Raw genomic sequence first — 20,760 nt, 5'->3', positions numbered from 1 at the left:
CAGTAATATCTGGAATCAGGTCATGTTTCCCCGATTGCTTCTATACAATTGGGCAAAAAAGAGCACTCAATTACAGGGTCACCATTTGCCACTAAAGACGAAGGTAAGTGATTCTCCACAAGGCTGCTTAAGAATTAACATCTTCATACAATAGACAGAAATTCCCACATTTCACTGCAGTTGTTTTCAAAGAAACCCAGTTCCCAAATGTCTCAAAACAAACTTTCTAAAAGCATAAAGCTGACAGAATTAGTACTCTTTTTTGCCCTGCCCCTGGCTTTTCCATCTTACCCCATCATTGAAAAAAAACAACCAAACCAACAACCCATCCACATTAGTAATCACAACCAAGGCACCCCAAAAAACTATTATCAGGTGAGCTTCAATGAGAGAACCTGATAGGTCTTCCATTGAGCTTAGAATGTCATTAAAGTAAGCCTTAGGCAAAAGGGAAAAAAGTACCCCCAAAGGAAACTTTAACTAGGAGGCTCCTGAACCCCAAGTAGGAATCTGCTTGTTATTCAGTTGCACTGATCCTCACTCAAAAGGTACATTCTGGATAGTCTAACTAAAGAAAACAACCAACTTGAATCTAGGATTGGAAGCAATGAGGGATTTTAAAAACACCTTAGGATTTTTGTTCTGGACTGGCTAAACCTTCTTAGAGTTTGACTTAATATTTTTTTGAAAAAAAAAAAAATAGAGAACTGAACACTGGTGAGGAAAAATATAGTAAAGTGGGGAAGGAACTGGGGAAAGAGGACAACTTTCTTCCCATATCTGGGCTTTTCCAACCAGGACAGCTGAGACCTGGGAAAGCTTAGGCCAAGTGGCCTGACAGAAGATTTGGGGCAATGACCTGATATGACTCTATCTATTTAAGACTCATTTGTTCCTGGCAAATCACCCAACTGTGAAAACAGAGTGACCTCCACAGTAACTAATCACAATTCTCAGTGGCTTCTGAGCCTTCTCCAGCTCACTGTTTATAGCTCATGTGCCAGCAGTTTGGCTTAAAAGTTACTTGGCTAAGGGGGAGGCTAGGTGGTACAGTGAATAGAGCACTGGCCCTGGAGTCAGGAGGACCTGGGTTCAGATCTGGCCTCAGACACTTAACACAAAAACTAGCCGTGTGACCTTGGGCAAGTCACTTAACCCCAATTGCCTTCGCAAAAAAAAAATTTTACTTGGCTTAAAAGCTCCATAATGGTTCAGTAGGTAGTACACTGGACTTGGAGTCAGGAAGACGTGGGTTCAAATCCTGCCTCAAACACTAGCTCTGTGATTCTGGGCAAATCATTTAGTCTTGGGAATGGGAAATACAATTCAATAAGCCTCATTTTCCTCATCTGTAAAATAAGGGGGTCAGACTGTACTTCTCAAGTTCATTCCAGCTCTAAATATGGTCCTATAAATCCCCAGCTCTAGGCTGAGGCCAAAAAATGAGTCATTTTCCTATGCAGAGAGAATCACTCTCCCTTTCTAGAAGTTGAATCCACCTGTGTTTACCTTAAACTCCTAAAAAACATGGTCCACCAAATAACAGAGTAGGCCTCTCGCCAGGGACAAAAGCAGTGTTCCCCCCATGGTTTCTGGGATGTTTTACAAGAAGGCTCCCTTGCTTGGAGCTCCCCTTGATCTCAGTTCCACTTCTATCCAATCTGAGCATCCTTCACAGGCCAGTTCAGGGGACACCAATTACTCTAGTCTAGGCCACTCTCTGTTCCCCAGTGGGATTGATGCTCTTGATACCCTGAAGTCCCTTTGTCTTTACTTGTCTGCAACACCTTCTAGAGGGCAGGGGTTATTGCATGTCGCTGCTGTATCCCTGGAACCCAGCCCTTTGCTCTGCACACAATCCATGCACAATGGATGAGTTGACTGGGATGGCTGAGCAGTGAATAAAGTAAGTTTCCCTTTTCTCAATATGCTGGACTATCTTCTTTCCCTTAAGGCTCAACACAGATACAACCTACTCTAAGAAATTTTCCTTGACCTTCCATCAGTTCCTCTCCCAACCCCCTACCCTGATGACTCTTCCTTAACAGATTTCTCAAGGTGTTCTAGCTAGAACTTACCACTTTCTAACTTTCCCTTGTATCCTAGTTACTGATATACATGTGGACTCCCCCATGAGATAATATAAACTCCTGGGGAGTGGTTCTGATTGCTCCTCTCTGTGCATCCTGAGTTCCTAGCATGGTGTTTTGCACGTTATGTGAGCACTTAATAAATGTTGGTTGAATTTGAATTTTTCTTTCATGTGCAAAAACTACAGATCAGTAAATTTTAGTTGCAACTGATGAACCTCTCTAAACTCAACCTGCTCTTAATCTTTGCTTCTTTATTTCAGCATCTGTCAAGACTTCCCTCGCTTCCATCTAGTTTCCCAGACAGGGCTATATGAAATCCATCAGAGTTTTCTTGGCAACCTACTCTTTCATTCTGTTTGCTTCCCTTGGGTGGAGATTGGATAGAAGTGATACCTTTAAGATGATGTAACAGCTGGAAGGGCAGGCATGTTGCTTGTCTTGCTGAAGTTTAAATTTCTAGCTAATGCTACTTTAATCATTGAAAGTGTTCAATGGAGAAAAATATCACACCCCCTTAGGTCTTTTCCCCACCCAGTTGTTCAGGCCTTGGAGATAGGGAGGAAGGCTGTAGAGGGGCAATGAAATTCTTTGGAGGTCACATAAGGGTTAAAAATATCACCAGCTGGACTGTGAGATCAGTCTGTGGTAGAGAACAACTGACTATCCCCTCCCCATTAAAGGCACAGAACAGTACTCCCTAAAGTATTTCAACAGAGGAAGTTTTGTATCTGCTCCACTAACCAAATACCAACTAAGCTATCAGTGCTGGGGAGAGCTCTTCTGGACTTTTCAACTCTTTTGTCCTAGGTATACCAGAAAACCAACCTGGGTAAGCAAGTTCACAGGATTATAGAATTTAAAGAAGGAAGGGGCCATGATAGGGTCATGACCTACAGTTTAAGAAGTGATAAAGGGGTCTTGAGTAGAAAGTTTAAGAAGCACTGCTCTAGATCACCTTCATTTTTCAAGAGAAAAGTGAAACCCAAGGAGAGAAAAGAATTTGCCCAAGGTCAACGGGCCATGTGGTAGAGTAAGAATTCAAGAACCTAGCTCAAGAGGAACTCAAAATTTCTCTAAGGGGATTTATGGAAAGCAAAGCAGTAAGGGTTCCTGAGGGCCAAGGTTCCTAAGAGTCTAGATTAACTTTGGATTCACTTAAGTGGGGGTTGTTGCTGATAAACAAGATCATAATCAGATTATCAGTACTGATTTCTATGTCACTATTTAATCTAATCTTAAATGCTAGTAGAACCTCAAGTCTCTTCAAGGTATATGTCAAGTTTCTTCCTGGAGTATTACTTTGACTATACCGTAGTTCTACTATAGTCGTATTACTCTCTCTACTCAAATGCTAGAAAGCAAAATGGGCCAGGTATCCTTCTGGCTATCTTGGAAAAGAAGGTCCCTTTCTCCTGATACCTCAATCCATGAACTTGCCAGTCAAAGGTTTTTGATCTAATCAGAATTAAAACTCTCCCTCCCCTGGTTGCCAGAGCAGGAAATGCCTAATCTTTACCAATTTCCAATATTGACCCTTCCCTAAGGATAAGGAAAGAATGCACTTCTAATTTATTGCTCTTCAGGTAGACAAGATGGCAAAAATGTTAATGAGTTGATAAATTCCTTGTAATTCTTTATAAGACTGGATTAAAATATCACTTTGCAGACTGGGAGCACCACTGTCAACATCACTTCAGCCTCTTTTTCTTACAGTTTAGGGGCTCGTAGGCAATACAGTGATCTCTCTGAGGTCAGTTATAATTCTAAAATTCTCTGATTCTTTGATCAATAAGTCCTACCGAAGCCTTGCTTTTCCAGGCTGCATAAAAGGAGATGGAGGTATTAATAATCTCATTTTTGTTAAGTTCTGGTTTCAAAGAGCACTGTGAAAGGAGGTTCAGGAAATCAGGAAATCTGCCATGATTTACCAGTTGTGTGATCTTGAACAAATTCTCTCTCTTGGTCTCAATTTCCCTATATGTAAAATGAAAGGGTTGTACTCGAAGAACTCTTCTATGGCTCTAAGGTTTTAAGGCTTAACTACAGGAAAGGAAAATGAAGTGATAGGTGTGACTAGGGACTGGGATTTTTAAGGTAGGGCAGTCTGAAGGTGGGGACAAGGGGAAGGGAAAAGAGGCCCAAAGATCTGAATTTACCTTCGGGCTCTGATTACTGATTATAGTTTTTGCCCTCAAGGACCTAATAGTCTACTAAGGTAAGGATAAGATACATATGTAAGTCCCTTCCCTTTACTGGGTCTCAGTCTCTTCAACTACAAAGGAATGGCACCAGATCAGACTAGATGATCTTGAGGGTCTCAGACAGCTCAAAATCCTTTGAACCAGACAAGACTGCCAAAGGTCAGCCCTTTCTTCACTTACTTTCCTTGAGACAGAAATGCCTTCCAGGGCATATGAATGGGAATACCAGGAATCCCATAGCCTGACCTCACTCACAAAGTGTTTCTACTCTGGCCAGCACATTGGGGCTCATAAGTATGGCTGACTCAAAAGCTTCTAAAATGGTTATTGACTTGGAGGCCCTGATGAACCTTGGGATTGGGGGATTGGGGTCTGATATGGAGGATGATTTAAACCCTAGACTGAACAGAGTCAGCCTGGGGAAATTGCACAGTGAAGAAAGCTCTTTATTATTATAGTTTGGCTCAATTTCTTCCACAAATCTGGAGCCTCTTCTCTAGCCTTCTCAGGAAAAGTCACCCTAGACATAATCCTTTGACATAAACTGCAAGAAAATAAGATCTTCTCTGTTTGTTATTCTTTTCCCTCCGTATACTTGAAGTTCCTTTCATTCACCAAGTCTAGAGACTGGGCTTTCCACCTTTGTCTGAAAAAAAATTTCATGAGTTATTATTATTAATAGCTAGCATTTATATAGTGCCTCTATGTGCCAAGCACTGTGCTATGTGCTTTAAAAATATTATCTCATTTGATCCTTACATTCACTTTGGGAGGTAGATGCTATTATTATCTTCATTTTATAGCTGAGAAAATCAAGGCAGACTTGGTTCCCAGGGTCACACAGTCAGTAACTATCTGAGGCTGAATTTGAACTCAGGTATTCCTGACTTCAGGCCTAATACTCTATCCATTGCCCCACCTAGCTGCCTTATTATTGATGAGAAAGTTGAGGTTCTAGGGGAAATGACCTGCCCAAGGTCACAAGAGCAGAAAAGAGCAAAGTTGGGATTCAAATTCAGTCCTCTACCCTGAAATCAAGAGATCTTTCCACTACACAATGCTGCTTTTTGTATTCAATAATAGCCACTTATTAAACCCCTTTGGAAGTAAGGACACTATTTGGTGTTAGGGATACAAAGGTAAAATTATAGTTTTTGCCCTCAAGGACCTAATAGTCTACTAAGGTAAGGATAAGATACATATATAAATATATATATACATATATAAATAAATATGATGCCAAGGTAAAATGTAATGGGGCACAGGAGAAATCAAGAGTGCTATGAGAAATCTGGAGGAGAGATTACTTCCATTAGGGACTGAGTCATGCAAAGCTGATAAGAAGGGGAAGTCAATGAAAGTTACTTGGAAGTTGACACTTGAGCTGGGTCCTGGAGGAAGATAAAAATTTCAACAGGCAAAGATGAGGCAAGACACTGTTCTAAAGGCATGAAGGATGTTCTAAAGGCCTGACTGAACTGAAGCAAGAAAGGGCAAAACAAGATGAAAGTACGGCCAACAGTATAATTTTGCCATAGTAATAAAGGGGTGTCATATCAATAAATTCTGGGAAGACAGGGTGGAGCCAAATTGTAGAGAGCTTTATATGCTGGACTAAGGGATTTGTTTTTTGTTGTCTACACAGAGGGGAGCCACTAAAGTTATTTGAGCAAGGGAGCATCATGATCACTCAATTAGGAAGATTATTTTGGCAGTAGATAAACATCCAATATCCTCATTTGAGTTTTCTGAGGTTCTTTTATTCCATTAAGAGCAGGTTGACTTAATAGATATAGGCCGTAATAAGATGATCTGGGCGCCATGGCCTATTCAGGGTGAAGGAAGTAGTGTGGTAAAAGAGAAACAGCACTAGATTTGGAATTGGAAGACCTGAGTTCAAATCCCCCTTCTGCCCATTTTGAATTTGTATGGCAGAAATGGAAACTGTTGTTTCATCTTCCTGGGCCTCAGTTTTATCATCTGTAACATGAGGGGATAGAACTATATGACCTCTGAGGTCCTTTCAAACTCTAAAAATTCTATGCAACATTTCACGCCAAGCAGATCTTTATTTGATGTCTAGATCCTAGTCATCATGCAGAAACAATGTGGGAAAATGCCTTTTCCAGAGATAATGACTTTTCAGTTTTTCTCCTGTCTCTGAAAAGGAAATCCTTCTTCCCACAGAACTGCCGGGCTTTTGAGGGCTATTTCATGACCTCAGGGATTTACTAGCACTGCTGTGTGGACCCAAGTCAGTTCAGTCCGTGTGTGGGGAGGTGGACCAAAGGGGAGCAGGAGAGATGTCCCTTGTCAAACAAGACTTTATCTATTCCAAAATGGTTCCATATATGGCCAGTATGGTAACCTCAGATTCAAAGATTTCTGACCCAACAAATGTAGATCTTCTCCCATTTGACTGATTTAGCTCTTAGGTCCTGATACTCATTGGAAAAAAAAAAGGTGGAGAAACCTCAAAGCTAATATTGTGCTTGATGTTTGTAGTCCAGCTTTATTCCATTCCATTAAAAAATTAGTTAGAAATTGAAAACAGGAATCATACTTTATGACCTTGATGTGGAGGAAGAATAATCAGTTGCTGACTAAAATTCATCAACTAAAGAATTAGACTCTCATGTCATGAAAATGAATCAAAACATTGTGACTCAGTTATCAGAATGGACCTAAAGAGAACTTCCTTTCATTCATTCTCCAGGGATCTAAGAGGACTGACATACATGGATTTTTTTTCCCCCTTTCATTGTTCTAACTTCCCCTGAGCTCAATATGAACTAGGCAGTAACTAACTGGGAGATTTGAAGACCTTTAAAGGCCTTAAATTTCTACTAGGCTTGAATTATTCCTGATTTGCTTATTTGCTGAAAAGAAGTACCAGTGACTTCACCTTTACTTTCACTGTCTTAGACATTTCTGTTCCTACTAAGGAAGAGAGACTGTCCTCCCTTTCATTTATATCCTGGCTATGTCCAAGACAACGTCCTCTGGCAGAAAGGATACTATAAGCCTCAAAGCCAGGACTGATTCCAACCTTAACACCCACAATAGGCCTTTCCTGTACTTTCATAGACAGTGATCTCCACCTCCTGAAATCACTATTGGCAACTTCAATACCCTAAAATACAGTTGTGAATCCAGAAGTAAAGAGGAGCCTTGTTTGATTAACATAGCCCTTTTACATTTATAATGTTCTTCCCAATACTCCTATGAAGAAGGGAGTACAAATAACATCTTCATGTCTCAGATGAAGGAACTAAGGCTTGGGGAAGTTAAATCACTTGCCCAGGGTCACACAGGTAGTAAGGGTCTGAGGCCTTATTTGAACTCGGATCTTCCTCACCCCAGTCCTGATGCTCTGTTCACTGTGCCACCTCGATGCTCTACCCAGGATGAATAGAGAACAATAAACATTTGTTGGATTTCATTGCACTAAGTTGTCTAGCACTGTGCTTCCCCCAGACAAGATATAAAGGTTCAATAACATACAGTCTCTGACCTCAAGGAGGTCATAATTTAGTATAGTGATAGGTGGACATGTGCGCGTGAACACGCATGCACTCACACACACACACACACACACACACACACACACGGTGCAAAACCCCACACAGACACAATGTAGATTAACAGCCATGTCCAAAGGGAGGGTCTTTCTGAATCAAGACTCCTGACTTCTTGCACATTCACTGCAGTGTTAGTTAGGAACCAGAACTGAACATCCCAAGTACAGTAACGGACCAAAATGCCCAAGGAAACAATCATTTCTGTTAGACAACCAGCTGACTTCTCATTTCAAGTTATAAAATCAAAAGGCATATCATTGGCTTTAATAAGTAATCACTGAAATAAGAAATAAGACTTCAAAATCTCTTAGGAGATCCTAAATCCAGAGTTGGTTATTGAAAAAGAGAAAAATAAAGAAAACCAACAAATCACAGTGTCAGAGCTGGCAAGATCTCAAAGGTCAATCAGTTTAGTCCTTTATTGAGCAACCTCATAAAGTCATCATATAGCTTTTTGTAAGTCTCTAGTGAGAGGGAACCCACCAAATCCTGAGGCAACCCATTCCACTCTTAGGTAGCCCTAGGAAGTTTATCCTCACCTTACTGTTCTTTGGCCTTCTGAGGTCAAGCAGAACAAGTCAAATCCTTCTTCCATGTGACAGCTCTTACAATATATTCAATAATTATGTTCTTCAACAGGCTAAAGACCTGGCACCAGTTCCTTCAACTAACCCTCAAATGCCATGATCTTGAAAACCCTCACTATCCTGGACACCCCTCTCTGCCTGCTCTCGAGCTTATCAATCTCCTTCCTTAAATGTTTCTGGGCCTAAAAATAATTCTTCAAATGTGGTCAGAGAGAACAGAAGACAGAGGAACTCTCACCTCCCTTCGTCTAGGCACCGTGCTGCTCCTAACACAGAATGAAACTGTATTAAGTTTTTTGGATGCCACATCACATTATTGACTCAGTTAATTTCTCTATATAATCAATTTCTAACTGGTATTAGGATCTGCTACAAGGAAGGATGGGATTGTTCAAATAACCAAAAGATAAGACCAAAGAAAAAAGATTAAACAGACATGTCAGCTTACTTTAAAGTCTGCCAGTTGCTGGTTGATGGTGTCCACTTCGGTCCCCACCACCCACTGAAGGGCCTCGCCATCCTCTGCTGCAGAGGTCATGTCACTGAGCTCTTTCAGCTTGCTGTAGAAGTCTCCCACTCGGGCCAAGGTCAGCTCTAGCTGCTCCTGGCGAGTTTTGCCCCTCTCTGCGAGTTTGCCACACTGTTTTCTCAGGGCTTCCAGTTCTCTCTTAAGTCCTAACAAGTCTAGACTTCCTTCTTCTTCTAGCATTTGTCGGCACTCTCCTTCGGAGGCCTCAACGTCTGATTTCAGGCACTGAATTTTGCTGAGGAATAGACGAACATCTTCAACCTGGGACTGGAGGCTGTCAACGTCTCTGCCAATGGCACGCATGCTATCAAGTTCATCATCCAGGTCAGCTAGCTGAGAGAACATCTCTCTGACTCGACAATGGAACTGGCCAATGCCCTCGAGTTTGTTTTCCATCGTCACGCAGCTGCTGTTCACTCTTTCTTGGACTTCCATAAAGTCTTGCTCAGTAACCTGAGCCTGGTGCAGAAGTTGAGATGCATCAGAGCCCTGAGGGGCATCTTCCACTAGGCCCTGAGTTAAGTTCTTCAGATAGTCCACCTGTGGCTCCAGAGCCTGCAGTGCCTCCTGCTGAGCTCGAAGCTTCTCCAAGTTCTTATTGCTGCAGGCTTGGGGGCCCAGTGCATCAAAGATCTCAAGCTGGTGCTTGGCCCCATCGAGCTTCTTCTCAATGTTCTTAAAGCTGTCTTGGAATTCTTTGAGTCTTTGAGTCATTTCTTCAAGGGATGCCGTTTTGGCTTGCAGTTCTTCTGTGATGGCATCCATATTCTGATTGATCCCTGCCTTCTCATCTCGGATATCATCTTCATCTGTCTGAGAAGAATTGATTAGGATATCAGCAGCACTGTTCAGCATTTCCAGCAGGGACCGGCGCTTCTCCACATCAGTCAGCATGGCCTTTGACCTTAAAAGATGAGACTCTAACTGGACTGGATCCAGGGTCAGCTGTAAGTCAGACATCTTGGCCTTGCAGTCCTCTATCCAAGGCACAAGGTCTTCCACATGCCATTGGTATTTCTGAGCCTTCTGCATACAGTCCTTGAGCCTCAAATGTCTGTCTGCAGCCTTTTTAGTAAGTTCCTCCCAATGGCTTTTGAGATCAACCAACTGACTTTGCAAAGTCCTTTTCTCTTCCCCTGGATGCACAGAGAGAAGCAGAGATTCCCCTTCAGCTATGATCACCTCATAAGAACCACTGCGTTGGTTTAGGCTCTTCTGGAATTCTTCTTGCTCCTGAAGCTGACACTGTAGCCGGTCTAACTTGGCAGAGATTGGGTGGGTCTTCGCCTGTTGACTTTGTTTGTCATCTAGCCAGGTCCTAAGCTCATCAAACATTTGCTGGAATTGCTGGGTGCTGGCGAGAGCTGTCTGGAGTCTGTTCATGCGATCAGCTGAAATAAAGTTTAATCAAGACTGATGAAGGTATTTTAAATAAGTTTGCTGAGTATAAAAGTTCTAGTCTAATGAACTGAAGTGGGAATCAAACTTTCCCAAGAAGAAAGCAATGGGTTTAGAACAAAGTCCTGATTTCAGTCTAAAGCCCTACTATGGCCTAAAGATAGAGTTCTCTGGAGATGTTTCTTACGTTATCAGTGGCTGTTTAATATCCATTAATAATCCAACAATAATAAAATTAATATCCAATATTAATAATCCAAAATTATGTGGATGTGAGAGGAAAGTATGATGAATAGGCTTAAGAGCATGAGTCTCTCATTTTGGCTGTTAAAAATAATTTATCATAAAATTTAGAAGTGGAAGAAATTTTAGAAATCGGCTAGCCTGGCAAAATTTTTTTTTTGAGAGGGCGGTTGGGGCTAAGTGATTTGCCCAAGGTCACACAGCTAGTTTTTGTGTTAAGTGTCTGAGGCCACATTTGAACTCAGGTCCTCCAAACTCCAGGACCAGTGCTCCATTCACTGTGCCACCTAGCTGCCCCTAAAATTCTTATTTTAAACATGAAAAAACTTAAATAGAGAAGTGGTTTGTTTAAAGTCACATTGGCAGCATATGTATACAAGCTGGGATTCAAACATATATCTGCTAACTTCAAATTCGGTGTTCTGATAAGCCTAAAATTTAGGAAGGATTGTTTCTCTAATAATTATAATTCCTATTTTTTTTATTGCTTTAAGGTTTGCAGAAGTGCTCAAGATCTATCTACACCCCCATAAACAGCCTCCTGTGCTGATGGGGGCTTAGTTAAGGTGAAGCAACCACAGCAACTGCACCATACCTAGGACAGCTGGGAGGGGTTTGTTAATCTACTCTACTCCAAGAAGGACCACCAGAAATTCCGGAGACAAGAAGGGACCTTCGAGGCCACTGAGTACAACTATATTTGTAGAAGAATGAATTCCTTCTACATTCTAGCACAGAGGAACCTGTTACCTCCTGAGGGAACCCATTCTACTTTTGGATAGCTGTGAGCATAAGCAAAGTGGATTTTTGTTAGTATTTCTTGGAGTTCAGTTTTCCAGGATCCATGGCCATAACAATCTCTTGTTCCCAGGTATTTCACATAGAGCCCTGGTGCAGAGCTAATCAGGTGCTGAGTCTTTGTTTGAAAACTGTATATATTCTGGGAAATGGATATTTTGCCTGGGGCTCACTCATGGGAAGAATGCTCCGTCTGAGGTCTTTTTGATTTCTGAACAAGACTCTGGGTAGCCATTGTTAAGAGACCCTACTGGTTTTGTGAACCCAGATGTTGGCGCTCTCTCAGTCTGGTCATGTCTGTAAATAGTTCTATTACTCTGTCAAGACAGTTGGAACCCTATTAGATTACCAGGTGATTTTCTCTACTTTCAGGGTGATGATAGTCTTTCTCAAATACTCACTTCTTTACTTTTACCTTCTATTCATGTGTCTTTCTGCATTGTTTAATTAAAGGAAGATTACTAACCCCTTTGAAGCTGTCTTTCCTTTATAAAAGCAGATCAAGAACCTGTGCTATGCTAGCATTTGCTATGCTGGTATGCTAGCGTATTTGGTTTTACAATAGCTCTCATGGTTAGGAAGCTGTTGCTTATGACCAGACTACGTCTGACTCTTTGTAAGTTCTACTAATTGCTCCTAGTTCTTCCTTCTGAGTCCAAGCAGAATAAATATAATCCTTCTTTCATGTGACAGTCCTCTGAATTTAAGACAGTCATCATATTCCCTACCCCCTAAGTCTTCTCTTCTACAGATTAAATATTCCTACCCAGTTCCTTCAATTGATGCTCACAGAGCACTAGAATTGGAATGAGAAACACCTGATTTCATATTTGGCCTCAGATACTTACTAGGTGTGAGTCTGGACAAGTCATTTAACCTCTATTATCTGCCTCAGTTCCTTCATCTGTAAAATGGGGTTAATTATGGCACCTACTTCCCAGAATTCTTCTAAGGATAAAAGGAGACAATATTTCCAAAGTACTTTGTAAACTTTAAAGCACTAATCTAAGTGCTAATTGCTGCTATCATCAGTGTTACTGCTATCCATGGTTTGGAGGCCACCCACCATCTTGGTGGCCCTCTCCTGGATGCTGCTGATGCTGACAGCTCACGCTTATAGCACTTACTAGGTGCCAGGCATTGTGCTAAGCACTTTACAATTGCTATCTTATTTGGCCTGACAGTAACCCTGGGAGGTAGGTGATTTATGCAGGGGTACATAGCTAGGACGTGTCTGAGGCCACACCTGAACTCAGGTCTTCTTGACTCTAGATCCAGGCTCTATGCACTGTGTCACCTAGTTGCCTCTCAATCAGAGACAAACCCTGGATGTGTGACTTCCTATGTCTGTGAACCTGATCATGTCACTTAGTCTCTGAGCCTCAGTTTTCTTATCTGGATGAAGTACATGATGTCAAAAGTCTCTTCCAGCTCTAAAATCTATGATCCTATAACTCTGAAGCCAGTATTCTGGTCATGGATAAGAATCATACAGATGGAGAAGAAACTTGATTTCAGAGATTAAGAAATTCCTTCCTGAAATTAACATATCCTATATTTCTGGGACACAGAAAAAAACACCTTCTCTTACATCAGAAAGTGTTTCTAACAGCACCTCACCTGCTAGGTCTTCTAGTCCCTTGAGAGGGAGGGCAACTGTCTCTAGACGCTTCTTCAACTCATCCCTGAGGTACTGTTCCCCTATGAGTGTGGACAGCTCATCACATAGGGTCTGGGCCTCTGTGATTTCATGGTCCAGCTGTTCCAGGTCAGACCGAATCTCACTTGTCTCTTCCAGCTGCTGTTTCACAGCAACAGGCTGGGTACTGATGGCTGACTGGCCATTTAGTCGTTGTCCAACAGCCTTTACCCTTTCAGATAAGTTCTGGAGCAGCTCCTGATACTGAGTGCTTTTGATGAGAGCTTGGTCAATCTGGCTGGACCGGGAGTTGAGCTTGTCTGTCAGCTCGACCCATTTGTGATTGATGCTTTGGAGTTCTTCCTGTACTTGGCTAGTGGATGGAGAGACATCTCCAGGGCCAGTCAAGATGCCCTGAGCTGCTTGGTTCAGCTGCTCATGCTGTGGCCTACGAGCTTCAAATTCCTTCAGCATAAACTGAAACAGAAATAACACCACGTTGTTTAGACAGAAAAGACAGATCTAAAAACAGTGTCAAAACAAAACTGACTTTAGATCTCTCCAAACAATTGCCAATGTCTTTGGAAATAAACCAGAAAACAAAATGGACTGGGCTGCTGTGTCAGAGGGGTGTGTCAAAGGTAGGGGGAGAAGCACTGCTATTTATAAAAACTTGTTTGGAAAGGATCTCTCCTTAATTCTACTTCACTTCTCTTTCTTATCTGTTCTGCTTTCGAGCTTCAGTCACTAAGGGAAACCTACAGAGAACTGAAGAAGCTTGTTCTTGGAGTGGCTAGGTGGTGCAGTGAATGGAGCACCAGCCCTGGAGAAAGGAGGACCTAGGTTCAAATCAGGCCTCAGACACTTGACACACAAGCTGTGTGACCCTGGGCAAGTCGCTTAACCCCAGTTGCCCTCAAAAAACAAAAAAAGAAGCTTGTTCTCTCAAAGTCATGGGAGATCGAGAGAATTTTGGTCTCTGGAAGACAAAGTACTAAAGGACTCAAATCAGAGGACCCAAATTCAAATCCTGATTTTGTCACTTGCTCCTTCTGTGATCTTGGTCAAGTCACTTACTCTCTGGGCCTCAGTCTCCTTACCTGTGAATGAGGAGAACTGAGCTTATGACCTTAAAAGTCTCTTGCTACTCTATGATAAGTCTTTAAGCCGATGATCCTATAACTCTAAAGCCAGTATTCTGGTCTCAGACAAAAATCATACATAAGGAGGAAAACGATTTCAGCGACATGCAGGGGACTGAAAAAGCTTGCTCTGTGGATGATTTTCTTTTTGGTGCTGACATATGGTCCTGTGAAAAAACAACTCAGGACATGGTACTGGAAGTCAGGAGGTCTATTTTACCTGTATTACTGGCTGGGCTCATCAGTTAACTTCTTAGTACTTTAACATTTTTTCTGAATGAAGGGCTAGAGTACTAGCCAAGTCCTGATTAAAAGGTCCTGTCTCTGACACTTACTAGCTGCATAGCCAGCAGCAAGATCCAACCTCCTTAAGCATGAGTTTCCTCATCTGTAAAATGAAGATAATACCTGCTGTGTTATTACCTCATAAGATTGTTGTGAGGCACAAATGAAATAATGGATATAATGTTCTTCAAACATTAAAGAGATAGGGATAGGGACTGAACCTGTGATTTCACAGGGTTAAGCACTCCCAGGTGAGTTTAGTGACATTATTGAGACCAATATCAGGCCATTACCTTCTCTGCAACTTGTAAACATTAAAGCACCTGTAACATTAAGGTACCATTTCAATGGCAGACATTATGAGAGGTTCTCCTTTCTGAGTTCTTGCAGCACTTACAATCAGAGCCAATTTAGCAATTAAATGTATATGGGCCATCTCCAACTTACTGATAAATTATATCCTGAAAGTCATTTTCCCATGGAAACTATACTTTAAATCATGGCTTACTTTCCCCACTGCAATATCTTAATACCAATAATAATGTTTCAATTATAGCTATCCACCATTTACAAAACTGTTTCTATGGGGAAATGCATTCCAATATACCAGAAACATATCACCTCATTCTTGGTGGCACAATTTATTTTTAAAAAATATTGTGAAATTAACAAATACAAAATAAAATCGGCATTTTCATATAAATAGTGGAAGAGAAAAAGAGGACTTTACATGAAACTGCAGATCTCTATTATGTACAGTTTGCTTTTCTCTTTAATGATATAGAAAGTTCAACCTATAGTTTTTAAAGCTCCCCTGCTTGTTTGTGCTTCTTTCTGGTCTTCCCTCTGTTCCTTTCTATGCTTTTTAAAAAAGATACTTCAATGACCCTCTTTTAGTTCTTTTCTTTCCACCATCCGTACTGTCTTTCCATATCCCCTTTTCCACTTTCCATTGGGGGTAGGAAGAGAAACCTGAGAAAAATGAAAATAAAATAAAGTCCCTATAAAAAAATTTCCATATTGGTTATGTACAAAAATATAGGTCTTAGTCTGCATCTCAGGTCCATCACTTCTCTGTCAAAAGGTGGGTAGCATGCTTCATGCCTCCCTAATGGAGTCACTGTTGCATTCACCCCAGCAGCTGAATTCCAAACCTTTCCATCCCACCTCAAGCTTCCCATGGCAAATCCTCCCCCAACCTTCTCACTGAGAGCTTTGCCTCATATCACACTTGACTGGAAAAAAAAAAACTGGGAAAAACAAAACAAAACATACTTGACTGAAAAAGACATTCACAGAGAGCTTATCTCCTCCCACCATCTTCTCTCACATAACTGGCCCTTCTCTTTGCCAAGGCAAACTCCTCCACATGTACCCTTCATCCCATTTTTTTTTTTTGCCTATTTTTTTGGGAGGGCAGTTGGGGTTAAGTAACTTGCCCAAGGTTACATGGCTAGTTTTTTTGTGTTAAGTGTCTGAGGTCGGAACCAAACTTGGGTCCTCCCGACTCTGGGGTCAGTGCCCTTACTCACTGCGCCACCTAGCCACCCCTACCCTTCATCCCATTCTATCCTGCTTTCTTCAGGAGACTGATATCATCTTTACTCTCTCACTAATCTTCAATGTCTCCTTATATATTAGCTGCTTTTCTGACCCTAACTCTAATTCTGACTCTACGTCTTCTATATTCTTTGAAGCAAACAAACAAAACCCTTCACCTGGTTTCTACCATCCCTATTAGCTATCATCCCATATCTCTCCTTTCTTTTGTGGTTAAATGCTTTAAGAAAGCCATATACAATTGGTGCCCCAACTTTTTCTTTTTTTTCTTCTAAACCCTCTGGTCTGGCTTCCAACAAGCTCTTAATTACCACATCTATGGCCTTGTCTCAATCCTCATCCTTCTTGATCTCTCCGCAGCCTCTGACACTGTCTAACACCCTTTTCTCTTGGATCTTCTCTCTTCTCTAGGCCTTCATGAGATTGTTCTCTTCCCGTTCTCCTGCCTGTTCCTTCTCAGTCTTCCTTCTTCCAGGTCACAATCATTAACTCTAGGTATCCCAAGAGCTCTATCCTGGGCCCTTTTCTCTTCTCCTTCCCTACTATCTCCTTGGTGATCTCATCAGTTCCCATAGACTCAATTACCATCTTTAAACAGATTATTCTTAGATGTATTTATCTAGTTCTCACCTTTTATATTCCATTACTATCACAGCTACTGATCTCAATATTTGAATAACTATCTGCCTCTTGGACAGCTCAAACTCAACATGTCCAAAAAAGAATTTCCCCTACAGATCCTCTCTTTTTCCAAATCTCCCTATTATTGTTCTCCCAGTCACTCAGGTCTGAAAACCTGTTATCAGCCTTGACTCTTTACCTGCATTCACCCCACACATCTAATCTGTTTTCTTGTTTCTTCCTTCACAACATCTCTTATACACATCTCCTCTCTTCACTCACCCAGTCACCACCCTGGTACAAGCTCTTAGCAACTTATACCTCAACCAGCGTCTTCTGGTTGGTGTCCTGATCTCAAGTCTCTCCCCACTCTAATCTATGTGCCACTCAAGCTGCCCAAAGTGATTTTTTTTTAGGTCACCCTCCTAAATCTAATAAATTCTAAGAGTTCCTTATTACCCCCAGGATCAAATGTAAAATCCCCTGACTTTTTAAAGCCCTTCACAACCGAACCCCTCTTCCTACCTTTCAAATCTCCTTCAGGTACTCTAAGATCCAGTGACATAGGTACTCCATGCCCATGATGTTGACCCACCTTACCTCTGCCTCCTGACTTTCTTTAAGACTCAGCTCCAGGGCAGCTAGGTGGTACAGTGAATGGAGCACCAGCCCTGGAGTCTGGAGAACCTGAGTTCAAATTCAGGCTCAGACACTTGACACACTTACTAACTGTGTGACCTTGGGCAAGTCACTTAACCCCAATTGCCCTGCCCTTGCCCTCCAAAAAAAAAAAAGGACTCAGCTCCAACCCCATCTTTATTCCCCTATATCACCTACCATACTGCTAGACAGACAGCAGACATTCACTATATATTCATATGGAAAGGCTCCAATTGCTCTCCTAGTTTTTGGAAGAGCATCTTTAATATCTGGATTACAGTATGAACTGGAAGGAACCCTAGAAATCATATGATATCGCTCCCTCATTTGACATATGAGGAAACAGAGGCACAAAGGGATTAAAGTGACTTGTTTAAGGTCACAGACCTAGTACAGTGAAAAGGGTACAGGCTTTGGAGCCACAGGACAAGATTATTATTATTGCTGTTGAGTTGGTTTTCAGTCATGTCCAACTCTTTGTGATCCTATTTGGGGTTTTCATGGAAAAGCTACTAGAGTAGTTTGCCATTTGCTTCTCCTCATTTTTCAGATGAGGAACTGAGGCAAATAGGATGAAGTGACTTGCCCAGGGTCACAGAGCAAGTAAGTGGTTGAGGCCCGATTTGAACTCAGATATTCCTGACTCTAGAATTGGCACTGTATCCACTACACCACCTAGCCACTCTTACAGGATGAGGACCTGGGTCCAAATTCAACTTTTGAGAGTTAGCAACTGTGTGGCCTTGGACCTTAACTTCACTGGGCCTCAGTTTCCTCACATAAAAAATAACAGTAGTACAAACAACAACAAAAACAGTTATAAATAGCTAACATTTATGTGGTGTATTAAGTTGGCAAAATGTTTTCCAAATCATTTCATCCTCACAATGACCTGGAAGGTGCTATTATTAGCCCTGCTTTACAGACAAGGAAACTGAAGTAGACTGAGAGAAGTGACTTGCCCAGGGCAGCATGGAGAGTAAGTGGCTAAGACAAGCTGTGAACTTGGGTCTCCTGATTCCAGGTCTGATGCTCTACCCACTGTACCACTGAGAATGGTGAGGGCTGGACTAGAGGATAGGGCCAGGGTTTGGGAAAAGGATAAGCACACCAGGCAATGACTCTCTGAATTTCTTATGACAATCACTGCTTTTGACAGAAACATGGGTAGACCCCAAATGTCCAGCCCTGATCTCTAGGACTGAATGGCTTCATCAGTGTCCTCATTCTGCTGGGCCTTCACAGTCCTGGGTTCCTTCTCACCTGGACCTGTTGCTTCTGTGCATTCAGCATGTTGGGATCGATGGACAAGGGCCCCAGAACACTCATCATCAGCTCTTTCTCTGTCAGCCAGGGCCGCAGCTGGGCCTCAGCAGTTTGGAAGCTTGCTAGCTGGTTGGCCGACTCCTCCAGTTTCTGCTGTCTCGCTGCTGTCACCTCATTGGCCTGCTCCCACCGGGAACCTGGACAAAAGAAATTACCGGAAGTTGGTCCTTCCCTCTCCCTTAGCAACCAGGTTTCTTCTCATACGGTAATTGCCTTTGTAATACGTTCCAGCATCAATCATTTTACTTCTTCTTTAAAATAGAGATAAATTATCAGTGCTCTTAGTTTGTCTGAGCAAGATGGTCTTTCGTGCTAAGGGGAAAGCTTTTTTTTTTTTTTTTTTTAAAGCAATCAGGAAGGTTACACAGCCAAGTTATTTCTGGGTGTGGTGCTGAGTGTCTGAGCCCGGGATTCGATCTCCTGGTCATCCCAACACTGGAGCCGGTGCTCTTACTCGCTGTGCTACCTGGCCACCCCAAGGGGAAAGCTTTTTTTTTTTGTTATATTTGGGTTTCTCTTAGATCTTGTCTAGTCCTTTGGTCTGTCTATATGAGCTAACCAAATTTTTTTTGTCCTTTTTCCTGGCATGTAAGTGCCATGAAACACTTTATATCTGGTAATAGGGAAGACCTAGAAATTAGAGAGTATAATAAAATCTCTGCAATAACTTACTGAGTTCCTCTTGCATTTCCTTCCAATGTTTTGTTTCCTGTGAGCTGGGATACTTCTTCAACAAATCAGCCAGTGCTTCCTTTACTTTGTGGATCCTTGGAGAATTCTGTTCCAATTCTGCCAAGAAGGCCTAGAAGTAAAAATCCCATCAATATAAGATGAGACAAGAAACTATGCTAGATGTGATACTCAAAAATGACAGAGGGAATGGCGTGACACAAGCTGTGTCTCTGATTTTACGATTATTCTGCTGGTAGGGTCCTATAACAGAGATGGACTCGGAAAAAAGAGAAGGGCTCAGAAGATGCTATCAAGGAGGCAGTTTTGGATGACCTTGTGACACAGATTTGTCACAGAAAGTTCCCTTAGATGTTCTTTGGGTCCAAGGCCTTTGCTAGCTAAGGCCAACACAAAATCCACCAAGGGAATCTCACTCATAGCTATAAATGGAAAGATACTTCAAGATGTCTTACCTGTTGATGTTCCTCTGAGACAAGGCCCTCTTTCCTCTGCCTCCTCTAAGCTCAAGGTAGTTTTGCAAAGGCAGAGTACTGAGTGCTCATTTCCAGATCCCAGAAGGGGAAAAACTGCTTCTGTGTGCTAGGCAATTGTTTAGTTCCTATCTATGGCTTCTCCCTTTCCATCCCATCAGCCCAGCTGGACCACTTTCCTGAATACATTAATAACTGTTAAATATTCTTTTATGCCATGATTTTTACTGTAAAATGTCAACCTAGGGGACAGGAGTGGCTTTTTTCTTTCCTTTCCTTGTTTTGTTTTTGTATTGATAAATCTCTCTCTCTCTCTCTTTTTTTTTTTTTTTTGGCTTTTTGGAGGGGGGAAGGTAGGGCAATTGGGGTTAAGTGACTTGCCCAAGGCTAGTTTTTGTGTTAAGTGTCTGAGGCTGAATTTGAACTCGGGTCCTTCTGACTCCAGGGCCGGTGCTCTATTCACTGCGCTACCTAGCTGCCCTAATAAATCTCATTTTTAAAAAGTCCAGAGGCAGAGTTTCTTATTTGTAAGCACAGCTGTGGGGCCCACTGCTAAAAAAGATGATGGCTAAGCATGAATGTTAAGAATTATCTGGCAGGGGGAGGCTGTGTGTGTGTGTGTGTGTGTGTGTGTGTGTGTGTGTGTGTGTGTGTAGAGGGTCCCAAACATCAGCATATTTTGACTAATATATCCTTGTCTTTGTCCCTTTAACAATGACTCTCATTATTTTCTGGCCTCATGAATTTTTTATAAATGTTGTTTACCTACACCCCAAATGGGAGTTCAGAGAAGTGTTATGGTGAACTGCGGAAAATTATGCAGATCCCTTTATGAATGCACTAATGTGTCTAATAAAGATTGAGGGCAAGGAAAGTGATAACCCTGTATTCCTCTCTGGTCAGATCATCTAGGAAACATTGTGTCCAGTTATAC

At 41.9% G+C, this 20,760-nt stretch overlaps 1 protein-coding gene across 11 annotated transcripts in view; it reads right to left on the bottom strand.

The window, feature by feature from the left end:
* MACF1 (microtubule actin crosslinking factor 1) overlaps positions 1-20,760 on the bottom strand; it is a 410,697-nt gene that overhangs the window by 92,753 nt on the left and 297,184 nt on the right. For all 11 annotated transcript variants that reach the window (XM_069068000.1, XM_069068006.1, XM_069068005.1 and 8 more), the window contains 4 exons: positions 19,336-19,465; positions 18,601-18,800; positions 13,051-13,546; positions 8,911-10,382 (listed from right to left, as the gene is read on the bottom strand). In XM_069068000.1, the coding sequence (XP_068924101.1) occupies positions 8,911-10,382; positions 13,051-13,546; positions 18,601-18,800; positions 19,336-19,465 (2,298 nt within the window). The remainder of the gene's footprint in view (positions 1-8,910; positions 10,383-13,050; positions 13,547-18,600; positions 18,801-19,335; positions 19,466-20,760) is intronic.

The sequence above is a fragment of the Petaurus breviceps genome, unplaced genomic scaffold (genome assembly GCF_028583685.1).
Source record: "Petaurus breviceps papuanus isolate PSGF00001 unplaced genomic scaffold, PetGlider_PUasm1.0 90760, whole genome shotgun sequence".
Taxonomy (NCBI): domain Eukaryota; kingdom Metazoa; phylum Chordata; class Mammalia; order Diprotodontia; family Petauridae; genus Petaurus; species Petaurus breviceps.
Note: the sequence above shows the minus strand (reverse complement) of the source record. Positions and strands in the feature narration are given on the sequence as shown.